The sequence below is a fragment of the Rutidosis leptorrhynchoides genome, unplaced genomic scaffold, assembly GCF_046630445.1.
Source record: "Rutidosis leptorrhynchoides isolate AG116_Rl617_1_P2 unplaced genomic scaffold, CSIRO_AGI_Rlap_v1 contig354, whole genome shotgun sequence".
NCBI classification, from domain to species: Eukaryota; Viridiplantae; Streptophyta; class Magnoliopsida; order Asterales; family Asteraceae; genus Rutidosis; species Rutidosis leptorrhynchoides.
The window spans coordinates 50,280-74,680 of NW_027266591.1; the positions used below are offsets into that span (position 1 = coordinate 50,280).

The 24,401-nt window shown below is 37.9% G+C and overlaps 2 protein-coding genes and 2 pseudogenes across 2 annotated transcripts; 2 read left to right on the top strand and 2 right to left on the bottom strand.

Moving 5' to 3' along the window:
- Window positions 1-653: 653 nt before the first annotated feature.
- LOC139883100 (calmodulin calcium-dependent NAD kinase-like) lies at window positions 654-4,495 on the top strand (annotated as a pseudogene).
- Window positions 4,496-5,487: 992 nt separating this feature from the next.
- LOC139883101 (histone H1.2-like) lies at window positions 5,488-6,624 on the bottom strand. The gene is made up of 4 exons (XM_071867324.1): window positions 6,415-6,624; window positions 5,914-6,312; window positions 5,604-5,879; window positions 5,488-5,493 (listed from the first exon to the last, which is right to left on the bottom strand). Exons 1-4 carry the CDS (start codon window positions 6,622-6,624, stop codon window positions 5,488-5,490), a joined length of 891 nt encoding a protein of 296 aa, XP_071723425.1.
- Window positions 6,625-11,297: 4,673 nt separating this feature from the next.
- Window positions 11,298-12,675, bottom strand: LOC139883098 (probable WRKY transcription factor 21). The gene is made up of 3 exons (XM_071867322.1): window positions 11,918-12,675; window positions 11,690-11,815; window positions 11,298-11,442 (listed from the first exon to the last, which is right to left on the bottom strand). The coding sequence occupies exons 1-3, from the start codon at window positions 12,673-12,675 to the stop codon at window positions 11,298-11,300; spliced, it is 1,029 nt and encodes a 342-aa protein (XP_071723423.1).
- A 3,560-nt stretch (window positions 12,676-16,235) lies between these two features.
- LOC139883102 (GABA transporter 1-like) lies at window positions 16,236-24,391 on the top strand (annotated as a pseudogene).
- Window positions 24,392-24,401: the final 10 nt, after the last annotated feature.

The following is a 24,401-nucleotide window of genomic DNA, read 5'->3' on the forward strand; positions in this document are numbered from 1 at the left end:
TGCAAGTATGTATCTATAAAGAAGTTGGTGTGATAATAATATGGTAAATCTTGCATTTTATTTCACTTTTATAAGTTACTCCCTCATCAATTTCCTAATGCTTTGTGATATTCCAAAGAACTAACCTAGTGAATTAAATTAAATTGCATCTTGTTTACTTCAACCGCAAGCAATTGAAAACAACTTTATCTGAAGAAGAAGAAGAAACGATCCGATTCAACTTGCCTTGTGAATAATGTTTTGCAAGTCATTTATTCATTTTCTTAGAAAAAAGATTGAGCATCCATTATTTTGAGATATAAAATATACTCCTAATATTTAAAGTACAGTATAGATCATTAGATCTCTTCTATTAAAAAATTAGTAGTTGACAATGTAATGATCATGAATATTCATGATCTACTTAGTAATAATTAATTCAAACACCCTCACCGCAAGACAAATTTTTAAAACGGTGTACACAAAAAACAACTGAATTTTTATTCCCCAAGTTGCAAAATTTAATCTAGTGTTTTCTTCTAGAGTCTTAATCGCCCCCACATTTTTTTAATCCAGCTACTTGGTCCCAAGCGTTGCTTGCGACAAAATATACATACATTTCATAAATTGAATTGGGGTTAAGGGTTCATCACATAGACTGCGATCGATAGTATATGTGGACTGTAATATCTCATTTGGGTATTATCCGAAAACCGAAATGCTTAAGCCCATCTTTACCAGACTCGGAGTTCGTCAAAACATTGGAAGATTGTGTTAGAATCTCTTCTCTGACAGTTAGAATACCAAATTTCTGGAAAATTATATGTGCTGTCAACTTGGGGTCAGAGAAACGTCTCCGTGTAGCCGGCCACATGGTGCGCGAATTCGGCAACAATATGGTTAGGGAAAAGAAGAATGAGCTGAGAGCCAATTTCGAACTCTAATCTGTTGACCACTTACATAAATACTAGGAAAATACTAATGAAAATATACAAATAGTAGTATATAATACCATGCCGGTTAGAAAAAGAAATGTTATATATATAACACGAGCTACATTTTGTGGCACTCAGACGAAGACTTTGCAATGGTATTTTGTGGCACCCAACCAGAATAAAACTTTCAATTAAAAGATGGTTTACAGAATTCCCTCCTAACCTTTATTTAGACTAGCTAGCTAGTAGCAATTGAGTGGACAAGATAATTGCCAAGTCTAGAATACAACCATAGTTAAAATTCTCAGTTAAATGGATACCAAATTGTTTTTTAGATCATAATCATAGATAAATATGTTTAGCTTTTGATAAATGACATGTGTCAAAATCAGAATTGAATCTGACATACAAAATCCATAGAAACAGAACTTTCCACTTGTCAATTACAAAGAATGTCTTCATAACCAATATAAGGAATAAAGATGCAACTAACAGCAAAAAAAATGCAATAAAAATGGAAACTTTCCTTCTCATCCTATCATCATCATCAAACCCAGAAGACGATTCCGATCCCAGGAATTTTCAAACATGCAGAAAGGTAACAAAATAATACTCAAATTTACATTTACATACAACACTTCATTGATATTTTCGTTTTGCAGATCCTTGTAGCATCTTCCATTGGCCTGATCTGATCCTAGCAGCGGCAATGCGTTATCATCTAATAAAGCTAAGAGATCAGAAGATCATCCCTCATCTCAGAGTCAGATCAGGACATGGCCATGCCGGTCGTGTCGAAAAGCTTGAAAGGTTCTCCCATTATGTTGGTAATAATACACAATAATAAGAATTCTGCAATCTTGCCTTAGAAATTTAATTATTTGTATCTTTGATCATATATATGCATTATTTATGTGTTTTACCAGCTAGGCAAATGGGATTTAAGGATAAGAGAGAGTGTCCACATCTCTGCAAGCTTGCTTCTGAATATATAAGGAAATATGATGGCTTTGAGGATGACATTTATACGTTCTTCGCTGCTGAGCCTGATGCGGATTCGCTCTTCGTCAAACTTGTAGAAGAGTTTGAGAGATGCATTCTTAGTTATTTTGCTTTCCATTGGAGCCATGCCGATCTCATGATTAGTCAGGTCAGAAGATCCTGCATAATTGACAACTATGTTGGATATTTTAGTGTAATTGGATTAACTTGGTTGATCAGTTTAATCATAATAAGACATCATGTAAGAGTGCACGCTTATATGAAGTCTTATTATGATCTTAAAGGCGAAGCCCCTAAGGGACGGGGGTCCGGGGGCAGCGCCCCCGGGAGCGGGGTCCAAGGGGCGGCAGCCCCTGGCAGGGTCCAAGGGGCGGCAGCCCCTGGCAGGGTCCAAGGGGCAGAGCCCCTGGCTGGGGTCGAGCTGAAAAAAATTAATTGCCTAAAAGGCAGTTATAGGCTGAAAAAAAAGAAAAAAAAGGTGTGATCACGTTTTCCTTGCTTCCTGATCAAAAAAAAAAATCTCTCTGGTTCTTCTCAAACAAAAACCTACAGAAAATTCTCGAATCTTGGATTGTATCCGATTGAATAGTTTGGGGTGAACCACCGAATTGATTCAATCTGAAAGCGTTCACGTGCCTTCTAAGATTGTATACAGATATCCGGTTGTTAATTGTGTTCGATACTTCTGATATTTCCCTAACAAACTATATTGAGTCGGAGGTTGTATATATAAGAAATCATATATACATTAATACTGAATTTTATGTCTTCTATACGATTTCAGATAGTAAGTTCTGATCCTGAACCGAAAAAGAAGCTCAAAAACATTGTCATGCAAGCGACGAGGTATGTATTTATTTATTTTCAATGCTTATCAGAAAATAGATTCATTGCCTTTTGTTTATTTTAGATAATCATTTGATTATAGGGAGCAAACATTTGAGAGAGTGACTAAAAATCTGAAGGTGGCAAGAGTTTTCACAACACTGGTGGAGGAAATGAAAGCAATGGGGATTGCATCAACTGATGACTCACAATGCACGGAGGTGATGGCACCGGTGGCTCTCAGCGACCGAAGCCCTGTTCTCCTCCTCATGGGTGGCGGTATGGGAGCCGGAAAGAGTACTGTTCTTAAAGATATCCTAAAAGAGTAAGCACAATTACTTATTATAGTACTGTCTGCATCGTAAAATACTTGTTAAGTTTTACATAATTATTGTATACGAAAATCGACAACTATTCTGGGACAGAGGTAATAGTATATAGCTAATTTGAAATACACTAAGTTTTTGTTTAGGAGAAACTAATAAAGAGTTTTGGCAGGCCATTTTGGGCAGGGGCGGCTGCAAATGCTGTAATAATCGAGGCAGACGCCTTCAAAGAGTCGGATGTTATCTACAAAGCTCTTAGCTCCAAAGGCCATGTTGACATGATCCGAACTGCTGAACTGGTCTGAACATGGAAAATTATATACTTAAATGAATTACTTTTTTCCTTATATATAATATATTCTACTATTTATTTGAAGAGCAGGTTCACCAATCATCTACAGATGCAGCATCATCTCTCCTTGTGACGGCACTTAACGAAGGGCGAGATGTTATCATGGACGGAACTCTCTCTTGGGTTCCATTTGTGATCCAAACTATAACAATGGCGAGAAATGTTCACAGACGCCGTTACCGGATGGGAGTCGGTTACAAGGTTCATGGAGATGGAAAAGTAACAGAAGACTATTGGGAAAGAATCGAGGAAGAAGAACAACAGTTACAGGAAGGAGGGAAGAAGAGAAAACCATACCGTATAGAATTGGTTGGAGTAGTTTGTGATGCTTATTTAGCTGTCATTAGAGGCATAAGGTATAGTGTAAAAAGGGGAAAAAATGCATTTAGTTGGATAGAAAGAGATTGTTTTTTGTAATTCTGATGATAAATATAATGATATAATTGATTGTGCAATGCAGGAGAGCTATAATGTGTAGAAGAGCAGTAAGAGTGAAGTCACAACTGAAATCCCACAAGAGATTTGCAGATGCATTTCTAACATACTGTCAGCTTGTTGACAATGCCAGGCTATATGCTACCAATGCATTGGAAGGCCCACCTAAGGTAATTAGGCTTTCGGTTTTTCTATAACTAACAAATTCGACCTCTGTCGTGAAATAGATGACGTTTTTCTTTTTAGATTGATTGAAAAGTTGATCATATACTCCCTCTCTCAAATAGATGACACTTTTGCTTTTTAGAATAGATGTCATCTATTTGACGACTGAAGGAGTACGATCACAATGAATTTGATCTTAATTTCTTGGTTGGTTTGGAATTATTAGTTGATAGGATGGAAAGATAGAGACAAGAATCTTCCTGGTTGATCCAGATGAATTCGGTTGCCTAAAGACAGTGGGAAGACTTAATGAAGATGCAGAATCCATTTACGAGCTTTACAAGCGCCCAAATCCAGCTTGCACGACTGGTTCTGTTTGGAAAGACATTGTCATGTCTCCTTCAAGGTTAAACATCCAACAGGAGTTGAAGTATTCTATTCAGAAAGTTGAAAGATTAAAAGCTATAACACAATAGTATATATATTTATAGTGCTACAAAACACAAGAAGTATCAAAAAGACATGTTAATTTCTTCATTCATATACTATAATCTAATCTTAGATTGTACTGAAACATGGAGCAGCACTTATGTGCTACAAAACACAGGAATCATGGCTACTTTTTTATTATTGAAATTGAAATTTAGTTTAGGGTTTTAATTAAATCTGAGCTCTTTCTATTCTTTTTTCAAACAAAGAACTTCAAACAAGTGAAAAGACAGAGCAACTTGTAGTATACCAAAACCTGTCGTCCTACATTCAAATCCTACAAGCATGCTTTGGTGCTTCTTGCAAGATTGCCATTATGATTGATTGGCCCAAACCCATCAATTCGTCCCTCATGTTTACTAAATTCGACTCAGTTGTCCCTCATCTATATTTTTGGATACTTATTTCCTTATGTATACACATTCCGTTAAATGATTTTATTCCTTAAGCACCGTTAGAAGGAGACGTCGTGTCATGCCAACTAGAATACATGTTTACGAGGACCCACTCTTTCTCTTACACTCTACTCGGTCTCTTCCGATCCAAACAAAAAAAAGTTAACGGAAAATTTGAGTTGGCCGTTTGATCTCTTTGCTTTTTGGACAGGAAATGTTGAACTGGATGAAGACGATGATGAAATTAACGGAAACATCATCATAATTCACGGAAACTTGATTCAAGGACCAAAATGTAACAAAGTGTAAACATAAGGGGCTAAGTAACCGAATATACCTTTGAGGATGCCAAGCATAACTTGACATTTTTTTAGGGGCTCAGCTCAACTTATATCTAATCATGTGAACCTTAAATCCCAAATTGACGCACTTACGAATTATGATCATTTATGATCGCCTTTATTTTTTTTCAGGGCATTTATGAATTATGATCTCAATTGAAGAATAGATAAATTAAATTTGCAATAATAATTATCTCTAAACGCATTTCATAATTTTCCATTAAACTGAGCTGAAAGAGTGAGTTACACCTAATAAAAGTAGAGTAAAATATTTAAAAAAAAAAAATTAAAAAGGAAAACTTAAATTCCACATGGGCAAACCACCGAATTTACAACACTACCCCTACACAATTAACTACCAGAAAATTCCTCTCTTCACTTCTTCCTCTCCTTGTAGTTGCCCTCTTAGCCGGAGATTTAACGGTTTTAGGCTTAACGGTCTTTGCCGGTGCCTTCTTAGCTGCTGCGGCCTTCTTCGGAGCTGGCTTGGCCGCCGCCGGAGCCTTCTTCCCTGGAGAAGTCCTGGACGATGTCCTCGCCGCCTTAGCTGGTCTCTCCTTTGGCTTCGGCCTCGGTGCTGCAGCCTTAGTCTTGGTCGGAGTAGCTTTTGGCTTGGCTGCAGCCGCCGTCTTGGTCTTCGCCGGAGGCAACGGCGACCTTAGATTTCACGGCGGTTTTAGATTTAGCCGCAGCGACTTTAGGCTTCGGAGCAGCCTTCGCCTTAACGGGAGATTTAGAGACAGTTTTAGCCGCCTTGGTGGTTGACTTGGCTTTTGACTTGGTCTTAGCAGCTGGAGCTGCGGCGGTGGCGGCGGCTTTAGGCTTGGTCTTAGCTGCCGGCTTTGAGGCCGGCTTAGCAACGGCGGCGGATGACCTGGCGGAAGGCAATTTGAATGATCCTTTGACCTTAACTATCTTATCGGCGGAAACAAGCTTCTTCAAATGAAAGAGCAAAAGCTTCTTAAAGTTTGGCGGAAGTGATTTCTGCTTCTCTTCGATGAATCTAGTGATAGCATACTGGCTCGAACCAGTCCTCTCTTTCAACGTAACAATGGCGTCCTTAATCATCTGTCAAAACCACAAAAACGAGATCGTATCAGATCCAAATCCATTCCATTAACAAGCAAAGAATTAAATAAAACAAATTACTATGCTAATAATTAATATTACCTCTTCATAAGGAGGATGAGAGGAAGGAGTCCTCGACTTCTTCGCCGGAGCTGGAGCAGCCGCTGCCTTAGCTTTCTTCGGCTTGGGCACAGCAGCTGTTGCCTTCCTCTTCCTGCCTTTTCCAGCGGGTTTCTCAACGACGGGCGAATCGGCAGCCGGTTCGACGACCGGATCAGCGGTGACGGTTGGAACATCGGCGACGTCAGCCATTGGAAATTCTAGGGGAATTTTGTGCACAAAATTTGATGTTGCTTTGTTTGTTGATTGATGTGAATCAAGGAACCAAAATGAAAATGAGTTAAATAGTCAAGTGTGGGAGATGATACTATCTTGCTGAAACGTGATTGGTTGAGAGTAAGGAACAAGGATCGCATAATTTTTAAAGTTCAAATCTGAGCCGTTAGATTTTAACCTTATCTACGGTTCAGGATTGAAGGTAAAGGGAGGTGTGGATGTGAGAGTTTTTGGGATGATAGGTTTGTTTTGTTTGGTTTAAGTGTGCTTCTAGCCTTGATTGATCTAAGCATAACTTAACCTACGATTAATGATTTTTAATGAGGTTTTTTTATATCGTTAGATAATTTCGTGAGCTTTCCATTGAATATCTAAACGTCTAAATATGTTACTCCATTGTTGAGAAATTCAGATTTGAATGCACAAAGGTCAAAATCAGGGTTAAACATGATGTTATAGTAGTTTTTTAGCAATTTAGAAAAATCCCAAAACCCAATTCAAGATTTAATTTTTGCATTTGGTAGTAGAGAAACAAAGGAAGCTACTGATTCAAGAATTATGAAATTCCATTAATATTTGGATAGGAAACTATTGGATTGAATGCTAGTCAAGTTGAACATGTTCTATTAGCACCTATCATGTTCTTCCACATAGATGACAACAAGTATCACATTCTCAAAAAAAATTGCCTAACTCAAAACATAACGATTCCCTTTTCTTGCGTTCTTAATTCAAATAATTAATCTTGTTAATGAAAAACATATTGTGAATGAATTCAAACCATAGTGTAAATGATCAAACCATTATTTTTCCCATTGATACTGAGCAACTTGTGCTAATCTGATGCTATTGAAGAAATCGGTGCACTCTTTACATCATCTTTAATCCAATCATCCGTGAATTAATCTCCTTAATCAATATATCAACTAGAATTTACCTACTGGATTCAAAACTCATTAGTTAAAATTCACCAATGGTAAAGTTATCGTTTTTACATCCTTGTGAACTTCTTTGGGTAACTTGCTCTCTCTAGGTGACGTTACTGAAAAAATTAGTGCACTCTCCACATTATCTAGCTCATTTAGGAGTTAATGTCTCCTAAATCATTCTCCAAATTATAATAAACCATTAGTCAAGTTGATTTCGCTTGGGATCGATCGCAAATAGTAGCGTTTTCTTGATTTTATATTACCTCTGTCCTAAAATATAAGTCGATTTTTACCTAGGTACGCTGTAAGTGCGTGTTCTATAGCTTGCTAGACCACGAACTATATATCATCCAATCTTCACATATGTTTGTTGAATCGTCAATGCATAATTTGAAAACTTATCCATCCATTCCTTGTACTATAGGCATAGTATTTACTAATAGTTAGCTGTGTGGTAATTAAGACTCGAACCTCTCCTCAATGAATAAAGTCCAATTAACTTTTCTGCACATCATCATTTGTATAGGATGAACATTAAGAGACTTTGCAAACATAAAAATTGACTTTCTCTTTTTAATTTCAGATTTGTTCAATTATATTTGCCACCGCAAAGCTATATATTGGCATTTCCCAACATAGTGTGATATATATATGTTGCATTCATTATATATCGCACCAGTGAAAAAGGCTTCTTCTGATTGATCGAGCTAGAATTGCTTTCAAGCTGAAGCTGAGAAAACGAAACGGTGAACTTCGTCTTTTCAACATACATATATGTACGAGATGGGATAAATTTACAGCTTCATTCACAGCAAGCAATTCTGAAGAAATTAACAGTAAACTGTCACATCACAAATGGTTTGGAAGGATATTATGGAACCATGTGGCTTGTAGGTGAAAATGAAATGCTAACATATCAATTTAGCAATATGTAAACAATATTGTGTTCATTTTCTCTCTTTTCCGAACACCAGACGAAACACTTCATAAATCAAGATTGAATAAACTTTTTATAATATTTCATGGAAATTCTGATATAGTAATTAGCACCTCCATTTATTCCTTTGATTAAGGCTTTCTTCTGCCTCCTACATTGGCGAAGAATCTTCAAGTAATGTTAATCTTGATAAATCAGATGGTGTAATGTCTCTGAAAGTTCAACCACCGAGCTCCTTGATGATTGATCGTGGATTCGTGGTTGGATGCAAAAGTAAGTATAGTTCTGGCTGGGATCAATCGAGAGCAATTTTACACATTCACTTTCATTAGTGTAAGCCAAGTTTTATAGTCTTAGGTTAATTGGCATTTATATGATGTATTATGTATATATAGAGTCGAGTAAAAAGAATCGCCCCTGGAGACGTCATAGCTATTTGAATACTCTATACAGTGTATAGGAGAGGAGAGGAGACCGCCTCCGTATCTTATTTGCCATCAACTAATCAATTTTTTGTATCATTACGATTGCATATATACTCAAGAGTAGTCAAAGCCCAACTAAGATCGTGATCTAATGGTTGAACATTTTTTTTCATTCAAAAAATTAAGATTTGATTCCTATGAATGAACATTGGGAATTCAGGGGTAAATCGTATTCGAATTATAAAATAGTCAATTAAGCCAAAGGCCATATAAATGTTTGCTAAACCTAACTTCAGAAAAAAAAAAAAAAAAAAAGTTGCTAAACCGTTGACTAATTAGTGGATATGGATACAATCAAGAATCGTGTAAATTACTGCTAGCGAATAAGAATCGACTTAATTTCAATTAACAAATGTTCAAAACGACAGAGCCCAATTTCTTTTATTGTCAAGCTAAAGAAACTTCACCCTAGAACAGAGATGATACTTAGACTTCACTTCACCGTTAACATTTTGGTACGAACATTAATTTATTTTACATTGTGGGATTGTTGCAGAATTTGGGGACAAAAGCCCTAGAAGGGTCTAATTGGACGAAGTGTAATTCTTAGGGACCATAATGTCGGTCTAGACACTCTCCTTCTTGGACTTTTCGTTTTCTCCAAAATTCGACCCGGTTAACTTGTATACGGGTCTGCCCGAATTGCTTGCTCGATTACAACGTCCTCTTCGACGATTTCAGTAATAAACATATACGGGTCTTCGTGATATCTAGCCATACTGCTATTCAGGAGCTCTAATTGTGATTTAAAACCGCAAATAATCAATTCCAAAATCATTATTTAAGAACCCTAATTCGAAATCAATAATCAAAACATCATGTCTCTTGAGACGGAGGTAGTAAATGATAACAGCGATCGGCTAATCTACGTCGCTTCTTACATTTTAACATCACGTCCTGCATTTCAACATCATGTCCGTCATTCCAACATGCGAACGTTGACGTATGTCATCCAAACATCCTAACGTTCGTTGTTCCAATATACGTATGTTGACGTCCGTCATCCAAACATCGTTTCCTGACTGACGTCCGCAATAGTCTGATGTAAAATAACTCTCTCCACATAATGGGCTCGTTAGTTATGTTGGGCTAAGCCCAAATGTATTACTATCAGATCATTCCAGGCCTGCGCACTTCCATCAGCTTTTGTAAGATTTTTCACTTTATTCCCTGTCTAATGTTTTCTTTCCCAAAACTTCCTGAAAGTCTTCATTATTTACAAACAAATCCCCGTTTTATGTGGACGAAGCATGGCTCGATGAGAAAATTTGATACGTTACTGAAAATTGTATCATGATGAGCTTGTTATTCTTGAATCTTGATAACTTCTCTGTTCTCAAATATTTTACTGAACCGACTATTGATTGCAATGAAGAACAAAAGTTAAATGCTCCTGTCCCAAAAATTCAAATGGCCACGTGTCGTGTGATGATTAGCCGTATAAGTCTACATGGATACTTAACATCTTGTTAAGTAACAAGTCAGCATTATTAAGGGCTGTTTGACGGAAGGGACCCAGACGAGAGACGGAACCAAAGTTTTAAGGATCCAAGATGGTCGAAAGTGTAGTTCTGGGAGCCAGTTGGTAAAAAGTGTAGGGAGCTAAAATGTAATTATCCCTAGTTTTAATGGGTAGGTGAAGGTTAATGTCATAGCTATGGCAGTGCCAGCCTTTCAAGTTGGGAAAGATAGTCCACGAATAGGACCTCCCCGAAATCATATAGCCGCCAATAAAGGACGGACGAGTTTGGTAAGAAAGAAAAATGCCACTGTGAAATTTGTCCATCTTGCTCTAGTTATGGATACAATTCTACTCTTTTGCTTAAATTATTTTTGGCTGTTGGAAAACAAACAAAGAGCTTATTACGAGTTGGTATTAATTATCATGGATTTCGTCCGATGCTTCTCAGATCCCAACCTGTGCTCGTTTGATGTTACGAGTATGCTCCATTTTCCTCAAAATGTGGCAAAAACACACTTTTTGATACTGCTTGGAGCATGCTTCAAACACCAAACGAACACGTCCTAGTAATTTCTAATCTTAAATGCGAGCGAGCATCTATTTACAAAAATAAAACTCGATGGAGAGTTCGAGAGATGGTCTGAAAATGGTAGCAAAGCATAAATCTGTAACAGCCATTGATTGCCATGCGAAGATCTGTTGATTTCCAACCAAACCAACTCTACATGATATTACAACTTGTGAAAAACAAAGCAAAGCCAACCTATTCTCTGCATCCGCAAGTAAATCGTATCCCTGCATGAATTGAACCATATGAACTGAAGGAAAAAGCCATTCTATGTGGTTGCAGCCTGTGTCTGAATTTTGGGGTGGTTATGCTCGCCTTCATAAGTAACGATAAGCATGGAAGGGTCTTCCAAGCATCTCTCCACGTGTTTCCTTGCTGGACAACCTCTAATGCTACTACACTTGTAATATCCCCTGTTATACAATAAGTTTACAAACAATTCTGGTAAAGCCGTCTCCACCAACATACTTAGAAGCAAATAACAACGAATATTTGGGAGTGTAAGATCTTCCTAGACAAGGATAAGATTGAACATATACGGAATTCAAATTCTCGGACACCACGGTCTTTGCTAAAATGTGATTGTATGATCACGTTTTCATAGGCAAAACTAGCAGAAGCATACACCAATGCCAAAGAGAAAACTGAGAAATACAATACCTAGGATGTGGAGAGCCCTTGATTGGCTTCTGGCCATACTTCCTCCATGAATAATCATCAGGAGGAATATCAGCAAGTTTGTTGCTTACAGCAGGAACCTTTATTGTTCTCTTCACCCTATGCTTTCTGCCAAAATAAAACAAAACCATTTGAGCAAGCTAATACTTCAATAAAAATTAAACTGCTTCACTCAAGTAAAAAAATAATTAAAGTAGTTAGAGATTCCACCTCTTCTTTGAGCAATGGCATCTAGAACTACTTCCACATCTCACACTCCCATCTACTCCCCTAGCAGAGCACTTCCTCTTATGCTGTTGTGAACTCTGATCCGACGATCGAGGTGCACCGATCAAATGGAAGGAGCTTCCATCCAAGGTAGCCACACTACCATCAACGCTTAACGAAGATACGAAAGACCTAGTATTGGATGAAACTGCAGGCGTGCAGCTTGAGCTATGAAAATTCATGTTAATGCTGTTATTATAATTATTATCATCGCGCTTCCTAGACATCATTTCCGCTTGCTGCTTCATTTGCTGTTGCTGATGAAGGATTAGATAAGGGTTCGATGGTGTTTGTTGTTGCAGAGGATTTTTCACATCCAAGCTTCTTTCCAAAGACGGGATTCCCAAACTAAGCGAACTTTTTGCAAATGAACCCAATTGAGCTTGGTTTTCATGAAAACTTGACTTCAGAAACTGTGTATTGTTGGAAGGAAGGTTTGGCTTGTTGTTAAAAGGGTTAGGACTATCTAGAAGGAGACTTTGGGGTAAATGAGGAGGCAATTTCTTGAGTGTTCGGACTCGGGCGTGACCTAAAGTAGTATTAAGGAGACAAACAACTCTCTTGAACCTGAAAACAGCTTCTCCAGTTTCAGACTTTAAGTTCATAAACTGTGTCTGATCTTGTGCGGGATGTGATATAAGACCTAAAACTCTATGGCAGCTCTCTATAGCTGCTTTGTTAGCTTCTTCAACCTCCTCCATTACAAACGCCAAAACCCTAAATTTCCCACAAACCAAACAAATGATTTCTTCAACCTAAACAAAAAGCAGAGCATATTGACTTCAAAATATGATTTCTTCAATAGGAATTTAAGCAGATAGATACACCGACATGGTCAAGTTATAATCTTTCCCCAAACTCAGAATCCAAAATGATTCTTTTCCAGATATTTATCTTTTTCTAAAGTCCTCCTTTTTATTTTTTTTTCAAGACAGAGAAGATCAGATCATTCAACTGATGTCTGAAATTTATATGAATGAAAAAAACACAACCCAGATAAAGAAAGAAACATATAAATAAATAAATAGCTCAAGTGATAAAGATAAATTGATGAGCATATTAAAAAAAATAGAGCTTAATTAAAAAAAGAAGACAAACAAAAGAACAGACCTTGTTGGACTTTTAATGGTGCTGTCAAAGCCAAGATTCTTCGCCCATGGCTTGGAGATTGAAAGGTCTGTGTGAAAGAGAAGACTTTGGTTTTTGCTCACGCACTAAAGCCATCCATAACAATACAAAGCTACCATTTTTTATTAATTAAAAAAAAAAACCTTTTAGAGAGATAAATTAAAGATAGAGAGAGAAGCAAATCAGTAATTAAACGAAACGAAAATGGCTAGAGTAGAAGAAATGAAACGAAAATGGCTTCCAAGTCACAGGATTTGAAGGTGGTGGGTCCTACAACCAATGACCTTTACTCTTGATATTCTCCATTTTTTTTCCAATCAAAGACTTGTGCTTTACTACTTCCAGCAAAAAAGATGTAACTTTTTTTGTCTTATTTGTATTATTTATAAAATGAAAGGACCATTTTGCTAAATCTTCAAAAGACTCTTACCATTTTATACACAAATTACAGGCATGTCTCTTTCTTCTTCAACAGAAAGTGATTGGAGGAGTGATTGAAGACCACGCTCCAACATCTCCTACTTTCTACATTTGTCTGAAGAAATCTATACCTGTGTCTTAAGTATTAAGCTTCACTTTATGTTATTTATTATGTCTCCAATTTTTCAATGTCTTGTCAAAAAAGTCAAATTATTTTATGGTGAAATCCAAACGTTGTAGGAATAATTAAAGTTATTCATGTGTGATCCTCAAATTAAATTTCGCTTGTTATTGGTCTGGACCTGCATGTTAGATGGTATTACTTTAAAGGATTCAATTGCGCTTTTGTAATTTTTCAGGGACTCACGTATAAAATCCATAAAAAAGAGGGACCATTTCAAGACTTTTTTTGGGACTTGGGATTTATAGATAGAGCCGTTAATTAAAAAAAAATGGTTCCAAAAAGTCGTAACACGTAACGTAATAATGCCGATAACAATACATTTGCTTTTGACTTGCTGCTGCTTTAATGTGACCCCACTAAAGTTTGACCTTTTTTTTTTATCTCTTTCTGTCGAGTATTTACTTTACTGCCCCCCATCCCTTCAACGTCTATTTCGTATGGAAATCGGTTCAGAATTTAAACCGGTCTCTCACCGGTTCTTTAAGATGAAAATTCTGCTATAGGTGAAATAAAAACAATATGGGATTGAGGGAGTAATTGATTTTATATGATGATTCGAATTGGTGTTATTCCCGGTCTATCGCAATTGAACCGGCTCAAAGAAAAAAACAGGAATGGGGTAAAATCTTTTATGCATTAATTGAACAAAGAATAGCTCAACTAATGTATTAATGAGCCTGCCAATAGAATTTAATAAACCTTGTCATCAGGTGATCTAATTTTAATTAATCATATGAAGTCCTTTTAGTTTCAGTTCCTAGAATGGCTGTCTCTGGAATGCTTCATTTTTAGTTATTTGTGTAGCTTCTCAAATTTTTTTGGACGCTATTTAATACAATTCGGTTTTGGCCATCTTAAATAAAAAAAAATTAATCATATGAAGTCAAATCCTAGTATATATATATATAGTATAAATCAACCAGCTTCTACGTACAATAATTAATACTGCATGATTCAATAATTTGATGTACCATCTGCCCGTTTCTTACTTTTAGATTGTTGCAACATTTGAAGTACTCTTTTTTTTTCCTATTTAGAAGTAACATTTGAAGTACTCTTTGTATATTAATTACAATGACATATGCATAATAAGAATATGAATTACGAGATGATTTGATGATTACATTATGCTCTTGACTATACCAAGTGTGTGTAGAGTTGTAATTAAGTTGTAGATTTCAGAGTGTCCTTTTCTACGTACATGCCATCTACTATTTATAGGGCTGGATATAGACGTTACAAGTATTGATGAGGGTATGATCGGGGGAGTAACGATAGTAGCGTTCCGATCGGCTTGAATTCGGACACCTTGCACACAAGGGTGTATCAGTGTATGGACCTTGGATTTCTACTAGTTCCGAGCATTTGGGCTTTATTTAATCATTCCGGACCGATTGATAGTTTCATGCTATATCAATCGACATATATGAAATATATATATATATATATATAAATTGCATATTCTTTAAAGCATAAAAATATATGTTTTGCGAAAAATATACGATTGTTATTCTCACTACAAAAATTGTTCAATCCACTAAAAACAAGTTTCTGCGAGGGATTTTCCGTCAATAAAAATGTTCATTGACGAGAAATCCCGTCGCAGAAGCTTGTTTTTAGTGGATTCAATAATTTATGTAGTGGGCATAGCATTACCCGAAAAATAAGACTTATAAAATTTATTTTTATCAAAAATTAGATCTAAATCTTTTTTGTGAAAGAGTAAGGTATATTATATATATATACTTCCTCCGTCTCAAAATAAATATAAATTATTTAATGTAAATTGTATATAAAAATTTATATCTATTTTAAAAGGGAGGTAGTATATATTATGGAAAACTAAGATCAAATCATAAACGCATATAAAATTTATAAGCAAACTGGAAAAAGAAATATTATTATGATGAAAGTTTATTTATTCACATGGATTAATGTTTTAGCAAGTATAAATATTCATCATTTTTACCGTTACAGTTACAGAGGCGCGGAATTTTCCTTTGGGCTAGCTTACGATAAAAGATTGTAGCCATGCATGAAAGCTGCCGGCCGCCCGGCCGGCCTTCTTTATATAAATCACTACTATCATCCTATATATTTTTATATATTTTTAAAATAATAAATTAAAAGCCTTAATTAGTTCATGCATCGTAATATGGTGATCATATACGTTACGTACATTTATCTTTTTTTTTTATGATAGTACCCACATATATATTTTTATGTCAGCAACATTTGACGGATTCCGTTACTTGGGTCTAATTGTTCGATAAAATTCGATTGGTTATTCAAAATTGGCTCATAACTTCAAAAAAAAAAAAAAACCTTGGCTCATTGAGAAATCCGACCGACTCGAATCACTTCCAATCTGATCAAGTACGTTAATTTGTAGATACCCAAATCGACGAATTAAATATACTCCTACATTGAGATTCTTCCATTCGTTTGACTTTTATGTCTAGATGATGTTAGAATGAGAGAGAATTCAAAACCTGGGTGAATAATTCATCGATTGAACCGACCAATTTCATGAAGTCGATTCGGCCACCTCCTATACTGCTTTCGTCAGAAAGTTTAGACGAATCGGTCGGTGTTGTGTGTGGTCTGTACGTGTGCGAGTGTTTCAATTTCTAAAACAAGTAATAAAAAGGGGTGTTGTGTAAAGTTGGGTGCCAATCAGTCAAACTCCTGTTGATCATCAGTTTTTAGCCTTCGTGTCACAGTTTTTAGCCGCCAAAACCTTAACTTGCGAAAGAGAAGCGTACTTGGAGATGCTCCGTATTGCTACAAATATCTTAAAAAATCAAGATGATGTACACACGGATAGCTAGTTGTTATTTTTTACATTAGTTTATCATTTTTTTGCACTGTAATTTCAAATGTCGAGCACTTAAAATTATTTTTAAAGAATTTTCTATAGAAAGAAAAAAAAGTGTGGATTAATTTCCTAGTATATATAATATATATATATATATATAAGTGATAATCTATGGAGTCATTCTCCAAACAAAATAAAGTCCCAATTCAATGGGTACAGAGAAAGATGAACTAGCTTCACAGCCAGCTACAGTAATAATAAAAAAAAGCAGACAACTCTAGCTTTGAACTTGAGAATCCAATTTCACATCAAGAAGAAGAAGAAGTCGAAATATCGGCAAGAGGAATATCTGGTAAAGGGACATGGAAGCATGCTGCTTGCCATATCGCCACCACCATAGCCACTCCGGCCGCCTATGCTCCCCTCCCTTACGCCGTAGCTTCCCTCGGCTGGCCACTCGGTACCATCACTTCCCTTTCAATCTATGTCGCCAAATCAGACTTTGATACATATACTTATGAAATACTCCCTCTATATCACAATATATGCGGTTTTAGATTTTTTTATATGATCCGTCGTGGGATTAACGATTTACCATGTATTGCAGGTGTAAGTAGCTTAGTGGCAGCTACTCTTGCAACGTGGTATTCTAGTTTACTGATAGCATCACTATGGAAGTGGAATGGAAAAAGCATGTCACTTATTGTCATCTTGCAAAAAGCATCTTTGGTAATTAATTAGTCTTCATCTGCTCTCTATCTGAGGACTGATGAGATGTTAATTCCAGTTTTATGATTCTAATTGTTATTTATGCCTTCAGCATTTAGAAAGAGAGTTCAATGATTCTAATTACTGTAATTTGAAACGACCAGACACCAGTGGTCATAAAATGGCAGAGACTAGATGAAATTGATCCTTTATAAGATGATCCTAGGAATTCAGAATCTGGTTAGCATATTCCTAGTACTCGGAGATTTTAAGTGATAAGGTGCAGCCCACCAAAGTTGAAAGTCAAAAGAAAAGAAAGAAAAGTCAAAAAAAAGAAAAAAGAGATACCTAATTAAGTCGGTAGAATTTTTCTTTCATAAAAGAAGAGATATTTTTGGGAGCAATTAAATGAGGCGGAGGAATGAGGCGGTGGAAGTGCCAATATATAGGCATGGATTTCACTCATTTGGAAATACACCTCAGAGAGAATACAACGAGAGAATGAGAGAGAGGGCAAATAAAGTGAGAGTCTCTTTGTAATACATTTTTGAGAGAAAAGAGTGAGTGAGGCATAAAATAGTTCCGTAATTAGATAGCTAATTACGATACTCCAGTGAGAGAGTAGATAGTAGAAAAATAGGATTGTACACATTTTTCTACTAGTGATTTTTCTAGCCTGGCCCTGTCCGTGGACGTAGCCCTAATTCGAGGGTGAACCACGTTAAATATCGTGTCTTCTTTAAATTTATTATTGCTTGCAGGGCTTACATATCGTTGTCGGTTCGCTCCGATCTTTGCTATAATTCCGCTGCAAGACTCAACGTAACTTGGTGATCGGTTGGTTAAGTGTGTATGCTCTATAGTTGCCACTTAGGTGAATCTTCTATATCAGAAGCTTACTAACCGTAACTAAGTTCGGGGAAGGCGTTTATTCCCAACAAACTGGTATCAGAGCCGAGCTTGTGAAGTGAAGATCGTGGAGGAGGTTATGGCGGAAAACTATTCCGGAACGATGGTCAAATTGATGGCAACAAATTATTCATTGTGGAAGACAATGATGGAGGATCACCTCAACTCGAAGGATCTATGGGATCCAGTTGAAGGAGATGGAAAGTAGGCCGAAGGAACTGACAGATGGTCAGTGGAGCAAGCTGAAAAAGAAGACGGTGGGAGCTATCCGCCAGTGGGTGGATATCAGCATCTATAACCATATTGCCAAAGAAACTGACCTCCAAGTTCTTTAGAACAAGTTAGAGTCCATGTATGAGACGAAGAACGCTCAAGCCAAAATTTTCTTGATGCGTAGACTCATGAACTTGAGACTGAAGGAGGGACAATCGATTGCCGAACACTTGAATGTCTTTGAAGGCCTGGTAGCTCAGTTAACTACGGCAGGTCTTGTTCTTGATGATGAAGCTCAAGCATGTGTGCTCCTTGGATCGTTACCTGATAGCTGGGACACGTTGGTGGTGTCGTTAACCAATTCTGCTCCACAAGGCAAAGTAACAATGAGTATGATTACTGCAAGTCTATTCAACGAAGAAATTCGTCGAAAAGATACAATCAGGAACGAGTCGCATGCCTTTATCTCGGAGAACAGAGGTAGAAGCAAAAGCAGAAGAGCTGGTGGACATTTCAAGGAGAGAGATCCAAGTCCAGGAGTAGGGTGAAATGTTTCTAATGTGGTAAACTTGGCTACATTCGGAAAGACTGCAAATTCTTGAAGCCAGAGAATGACAAGAATCAGAAGCAGGGAGATGACAGAAATACAACGGCTACGACATCATCTAGTAACACTAGTGGTGTAACTCTATTTTGTAATGGAGGAGTATGTTGTCATGTAGCAGGTTCAGATGTCGAGTGGATAGTGGATTATGGCGCTTCATTCCACTGTACCTCTAAGAGAGAATATTTCTCTACGTACAAAGCAGGAGACTTTGGCGAAGTGAATATGGGAAACACCAGTGTTTCTCGAATCGTGGGGATTGGTGACATCTGTGTACAGACAAATATCGGATGCACACTAACTCTGAAAGATGTGCGACATATTCCCGATATGCGTCTGAACTTGATTTCTGTACAGATGCTGGACAAGGATGGACATGATAACTTCTTGGGCAACGGCAGATGGAAGCTAACCAAGGGAGCCTTGGTGGTAGCGAAAGGACACTTTGTTGTACGTTGTATAGAACACACATGAAGGTGTGTCGAGGACAACTCAATGCAGTAGCAGATGATACTTCGCCAGATTTGTGGCACAGGCGGCTGGCGCATATGAGCGAGAAAGGATTGCAACTTTTGGCCAAGAAGTCCCTCATCCCGGAGGCCAAAGGAAAGTTGTTGAACCCTTGTGAGTATTGTTTACTCGAGAAGCATCATAAAGTTGCGCTTCAGAAGAACTCCAACCGGAAGAAAGACAAGTTACAGTTGGTGTATTCTGATGTTTGTGGTCCCATGGAGGTAGATTCGTTGGGTGGCAATAGATATTTTGTCACGTTCATTGATGATGCTTCACGGAAGACGTGGATATACCTGTTGCAGACGAAGAGCCAGGTATTTCAATATTTTCAACAATTCCATGCCATGGTGGAGAGAGAGACCGGAAAGCCATTGAAGTGTCTTCGATCGGACAATGGTGGAGAGTATGTCTCAAGAGAGTTCAAGGAGTATTGCTTGAAACATGGTATTCGGCATGAGAAGACAGTTACGGGAACGCCCAACATAATGGTGTTGCAGAACGGATGAATCAGACTATCGTCGAGAAAGTTCGAAGTATGCTGAAAATGGCAAAACTTCCCAAGCCATTTGGGGTGAAGCTGTGAACATTGCGGTCTATCTAATAAATCGATCGCCATCGGTTCCTTTGAATTTTGATATTCCTGAGAGAGTTTGGACAGGAAAAGACATTTCCTACTCTCATTTGAAGGTGTTTGGTTGCAAGGCATTCATGCACGTATTGAAAGAACAGAGATCGAAGCTTGATGATAAAGCAATTCCTTGCATATTCGTGGGATATGGAGACGAGGAATTTGGCTACAGGCTATGGGATCCGATAAAGAAGAGGACTGTGAGAAGCAGGGATGTAATTTTCTATGAGCACGAGGCCATAGAAAATTTGTACACAAAAGCAGACGATGCGAAATCTACAGAAGGTGTTATCGACATAACACCGGAATCAGCTCCAAGTGCCACAGATGGAGTAGAGATGCTTGAATCGGAACAAGGGGATGATATAGAAGAATCAGCCGTCGGGGGAGCAGAAGAGAGTGTAGATGATGGTGATGCGTCCACAAATGCTGAAGATGCTGAGCACGAAGAAGCTGGTCAACCTCAGTTGAGGAGGTCCGACAGACAGCAGGTGCCATCTACAAGATATCCCAGTTCTGAGTATATTTTAATTACTGACGAGGGGAGCCAGAGAGCTTCGAGGAAGCACAGTCTTGTAAAGACAAAGACTGTTGGAAGAAAGCCATTGCAAGAAGAGATGGATTCCCTGTTGAAGAACAACACTTATGAGTTGGTTAAGCTACCAACGGGAAGGAAGGCACTCAAGAATAAGTGGGTGTACAAACTGAAGAAAGAAGGTGACAAGCTGATAAAGTACAAGGCTCGTCTCGTAGTGAAGGGCTTCGGGCAGAAGCAAGGCATCGATTTTGACGAGATATTTTCACCCGTGGTGAAGATGAGCTCGATAAGGATTGTACTTGGGTTAGCAGCTAGTCTGAACCTTGAATTGGAGCAGCTCGATGTGAAAGACTGCGTTTTTGCATGGTGATCTTGATGAGGAGATTTATATGGAGCAACCTGAAGGCTTCATGGTGAAAGGGAAAGAGAAAATGGTTTGTAAGTTGAAGAAGAGCCTGTACGGATTGAAACAGGCACCTCGTCAGTGGTACAAGAAATTTGACTCATTCATGGTGAGTCATGGCTTCAAACAAGACGGAGGCAGATCATTGTGTATACATCCACAAATTTCCCAAAGGAAAATTCACCCATTCTTCTCCTATATGTTGATGATATGTTGATCGTGGACAAGATGTCAAGGAGATCAACAAGTTAAAGTCAAATCTTTCTGAAGCATTCGAAATGAAAGATTTGGACCGGCAAGGCGTATATTGGGGATGGATATCATCCGTGATCGAAAGACTGGAAAGCTATGGCTGTCACAGGAAAAGTACATTGAACGTGTACTCGAGAGGTTCAATATGAAGAACTCGAAGCCAGTCTCAATACCGCTTGCCGCTCATTTTAAGCTCAGTAAGAGAGCTTGTCCAACAACGGAGATAGAAAAGAATGAATTGGCTAACGTACCGTACTCCTCAGCGGTCGGAAGCTTGATGTATGTTATGGTGTGTACCAGACCAGATATTGCTCACGCAGTTGGCGTAGTGAGCAAATATTTGTCAAATCCAGGAAAGGTGCATTGGGAAGCTGTGAAATGGATCTTCAGATATCTCAGAGGGACCTCCAAGTTATGCCTAAGTTTTGGAAGTTCGAAAGTAATTCTTGAAGGGTACACTGATGTAGATATGGCGGGAGACGCTGATAGTAGAAAGTCTACTTCAGGTTACGTGTTTACATTTGCAGGGGGAGCTATCTCTTGGCAGTCTAAATTACAAAAGTGTGTGGCGCTATCTACCATCTGAAGCTGAATACATAGCAGCCATGGAAGCTGGCAAGGAGATGCTCTGGATGAAAAGGTTTCTTCAAGAATTGGGTATAATGCAATCGGAATATATAGTTTATTGTGATAGTCAAAGTGCACTAGACTTAAGCAAGAACACTATGTACCATGCGCGAACGAAACATATCGACGTGATATATCATTGGATCAGACAGACAATTGAAGACCAAATTATTTTGTTTAAAGAAGATTCATACAGAGAGGAACGCAGCTGATATGACTACGAAAGTAGTGACCTGGGAGAAGCACCAGTCATGTGCCGATTGGATCGGCATGACATTGCCTCATTGAATTCCGTTCGAGCATATCTCCTTCGTTTAGGGCTGCAGGGGGAGATTGATAAGGTGCAGCCTACCAAAGTTGAAAGTCAAAAGAAAAGAAAGAAAAGTAAAAAAAAAAAAGGAGATAGCTAATTAGTCGGTGGAATTTTTCTTTGACAAAAGAGGAGATATTTTTGGGAGCAATTAAATGAGGCGGTGGAATGAGGCGGTGGAAGTGCCTATATATAGGCATGGATTTCACTCATTTGGAAAGACACCTCAAAGAGAATACAACGAGAGAGGTGAGAGAGAGGACAAACAAAGTGAGAGTCTCTTTGTAATACATTTTTGAGAGAAAAGAGTGAGTGAGGCAGAAAATAGGTTCCGTAATTAGATAGCTAATTACGATACTCCAGTGAGAGAGTAGATAGTAGAAAAATAGGATTGTACACATTTTTCTACTAGTGATTTTTCTGGCCTGGCCCTGTCCGTGGACGTAGCTCCTAATTCGAGGGTGAACCACGTTAAATATCGTGTCGTCTTTAAATTTATAATTGCTTGCATTATTTCGGGCTTACATATCGTTGTCGGTTCGCTCCGATCTTTGCTATAATTCCGCTGCAAGACTCAACGTAACTTGGTGATCGGTTGGTTAAGTGTGTATGCTCTATAGTTGCCATTTAGGTGGATCTTCTATATCAGAAGCTTACTAACCGTAACTAAGTTCGGGGAAGGCGTTTATTCCCAACACTAAGACTTTAGAATCCATAGCTTGTCGGGATATAAAATTCTTGTTCAAGTTTCTTTTCCTAATAACGCTGCTTTCCTAACTTTTTTTTTGGGTATTCTTGAAGGATTCTGGGGTTACTGGTCTACGGCCTTTTTTCAGCAGATAGCTTCTTTAGGAAACAATATCGCCGTTCAGATTGCTGCCGGTATCTGTCTCAAGGTTAGTCATTCAAACAATCTAGATCCTTGGTTGATTGACTTTTCTCTTTCTCGGAGTCAGTTTGCTCTCAAAATCTGTGCAGGCAGTTTACAAGCACTTCTACAGTGATGGTTCCTTGACCTTACAACACTTTATCGTCTTCTTCGGAGCGTTTCAGCTTTTACTCTCTCAGCTTCCTGACATTCACTCTTTGAGATGGGTTAACGCAGTGTGCACTTTCAGCACAATTGGCTTTGCAGCCACAACTATTGGTGTTACCATATATAATGGTAGGCCAAGTTTTTACTCCATATCTTTCGTTTACTTACTTTCAAATCTCAGAGATTTATGTGTTCTGCATATTTTATAGGAAAAGAGATTGACAGAAATTCAATCAGCTATAGTCAGCACGGAAGCTCATCTCTCAATATATTTAAGGCCTTCAACGGCCTTGGTGTGATCGCCTTCTCGTTTGGGGATGCAATGCTTCCGGAAATACAGGTAATTGAGTACTACCCTCTGTCTTTATATAGATGATGTTTTACTAATTTAGATTCATTTAAAAGTTGATGTATCTAATAATGAATCTATTTGAAGATGGAGGGAGTATTTATGAACCAAACAAATTATTTTCCTTTTCCCGTCTCAAGTTTCATTTATAAATCCATGTAATGATCAATGTAACTCCTTAATAGAATACTGTTAGAGAACCTGCAAAGAAGAATACTTATAAAGGAGTGTCAGGAGCATACAGTATTATGATGGTAAGTTATTGGGTATTGGCGTTTAGCGGATATTGGGCATTCGGTTCTGGAGTCGAGTCTTTCATTGTCACTTCCCTTACCAAACCAAAATGGACAACCGTCATGGCAAATATATTTGCCGTTATTCAGATGTCAGGATGCTATCAGGTAAAGCCTGCATTTATTTTCCTTGGAGCAATTATCAAATTCCTTAAAATTTTCAGACTTTTGAACTAATTCCTAGAGCCTGGTGCAGATATATTGCAGGCCGACATATGCCTGCTTCGAGGAAAAACTGATGACAGATCAAACCAGCAAATCCAAATCCTCCCTTAGAATTTGTCAATACCGGCTTCTTTTCAGCTCAATTTACATTATTCTGATCACTTTTGTGTGTGCTGCAATGCCGTTTTTTGGAAACTTTGTAGCAATCTGTGGCGCTGTTGGGTTCACTCCATTGGATTTTGTGATCCCTGCAATAGCATTTCTTAAAGCTGGAAGAATGCCCAAAGACTCGAGACTTCGCTTAATCGTGAAACTGCTCAATTATGCAA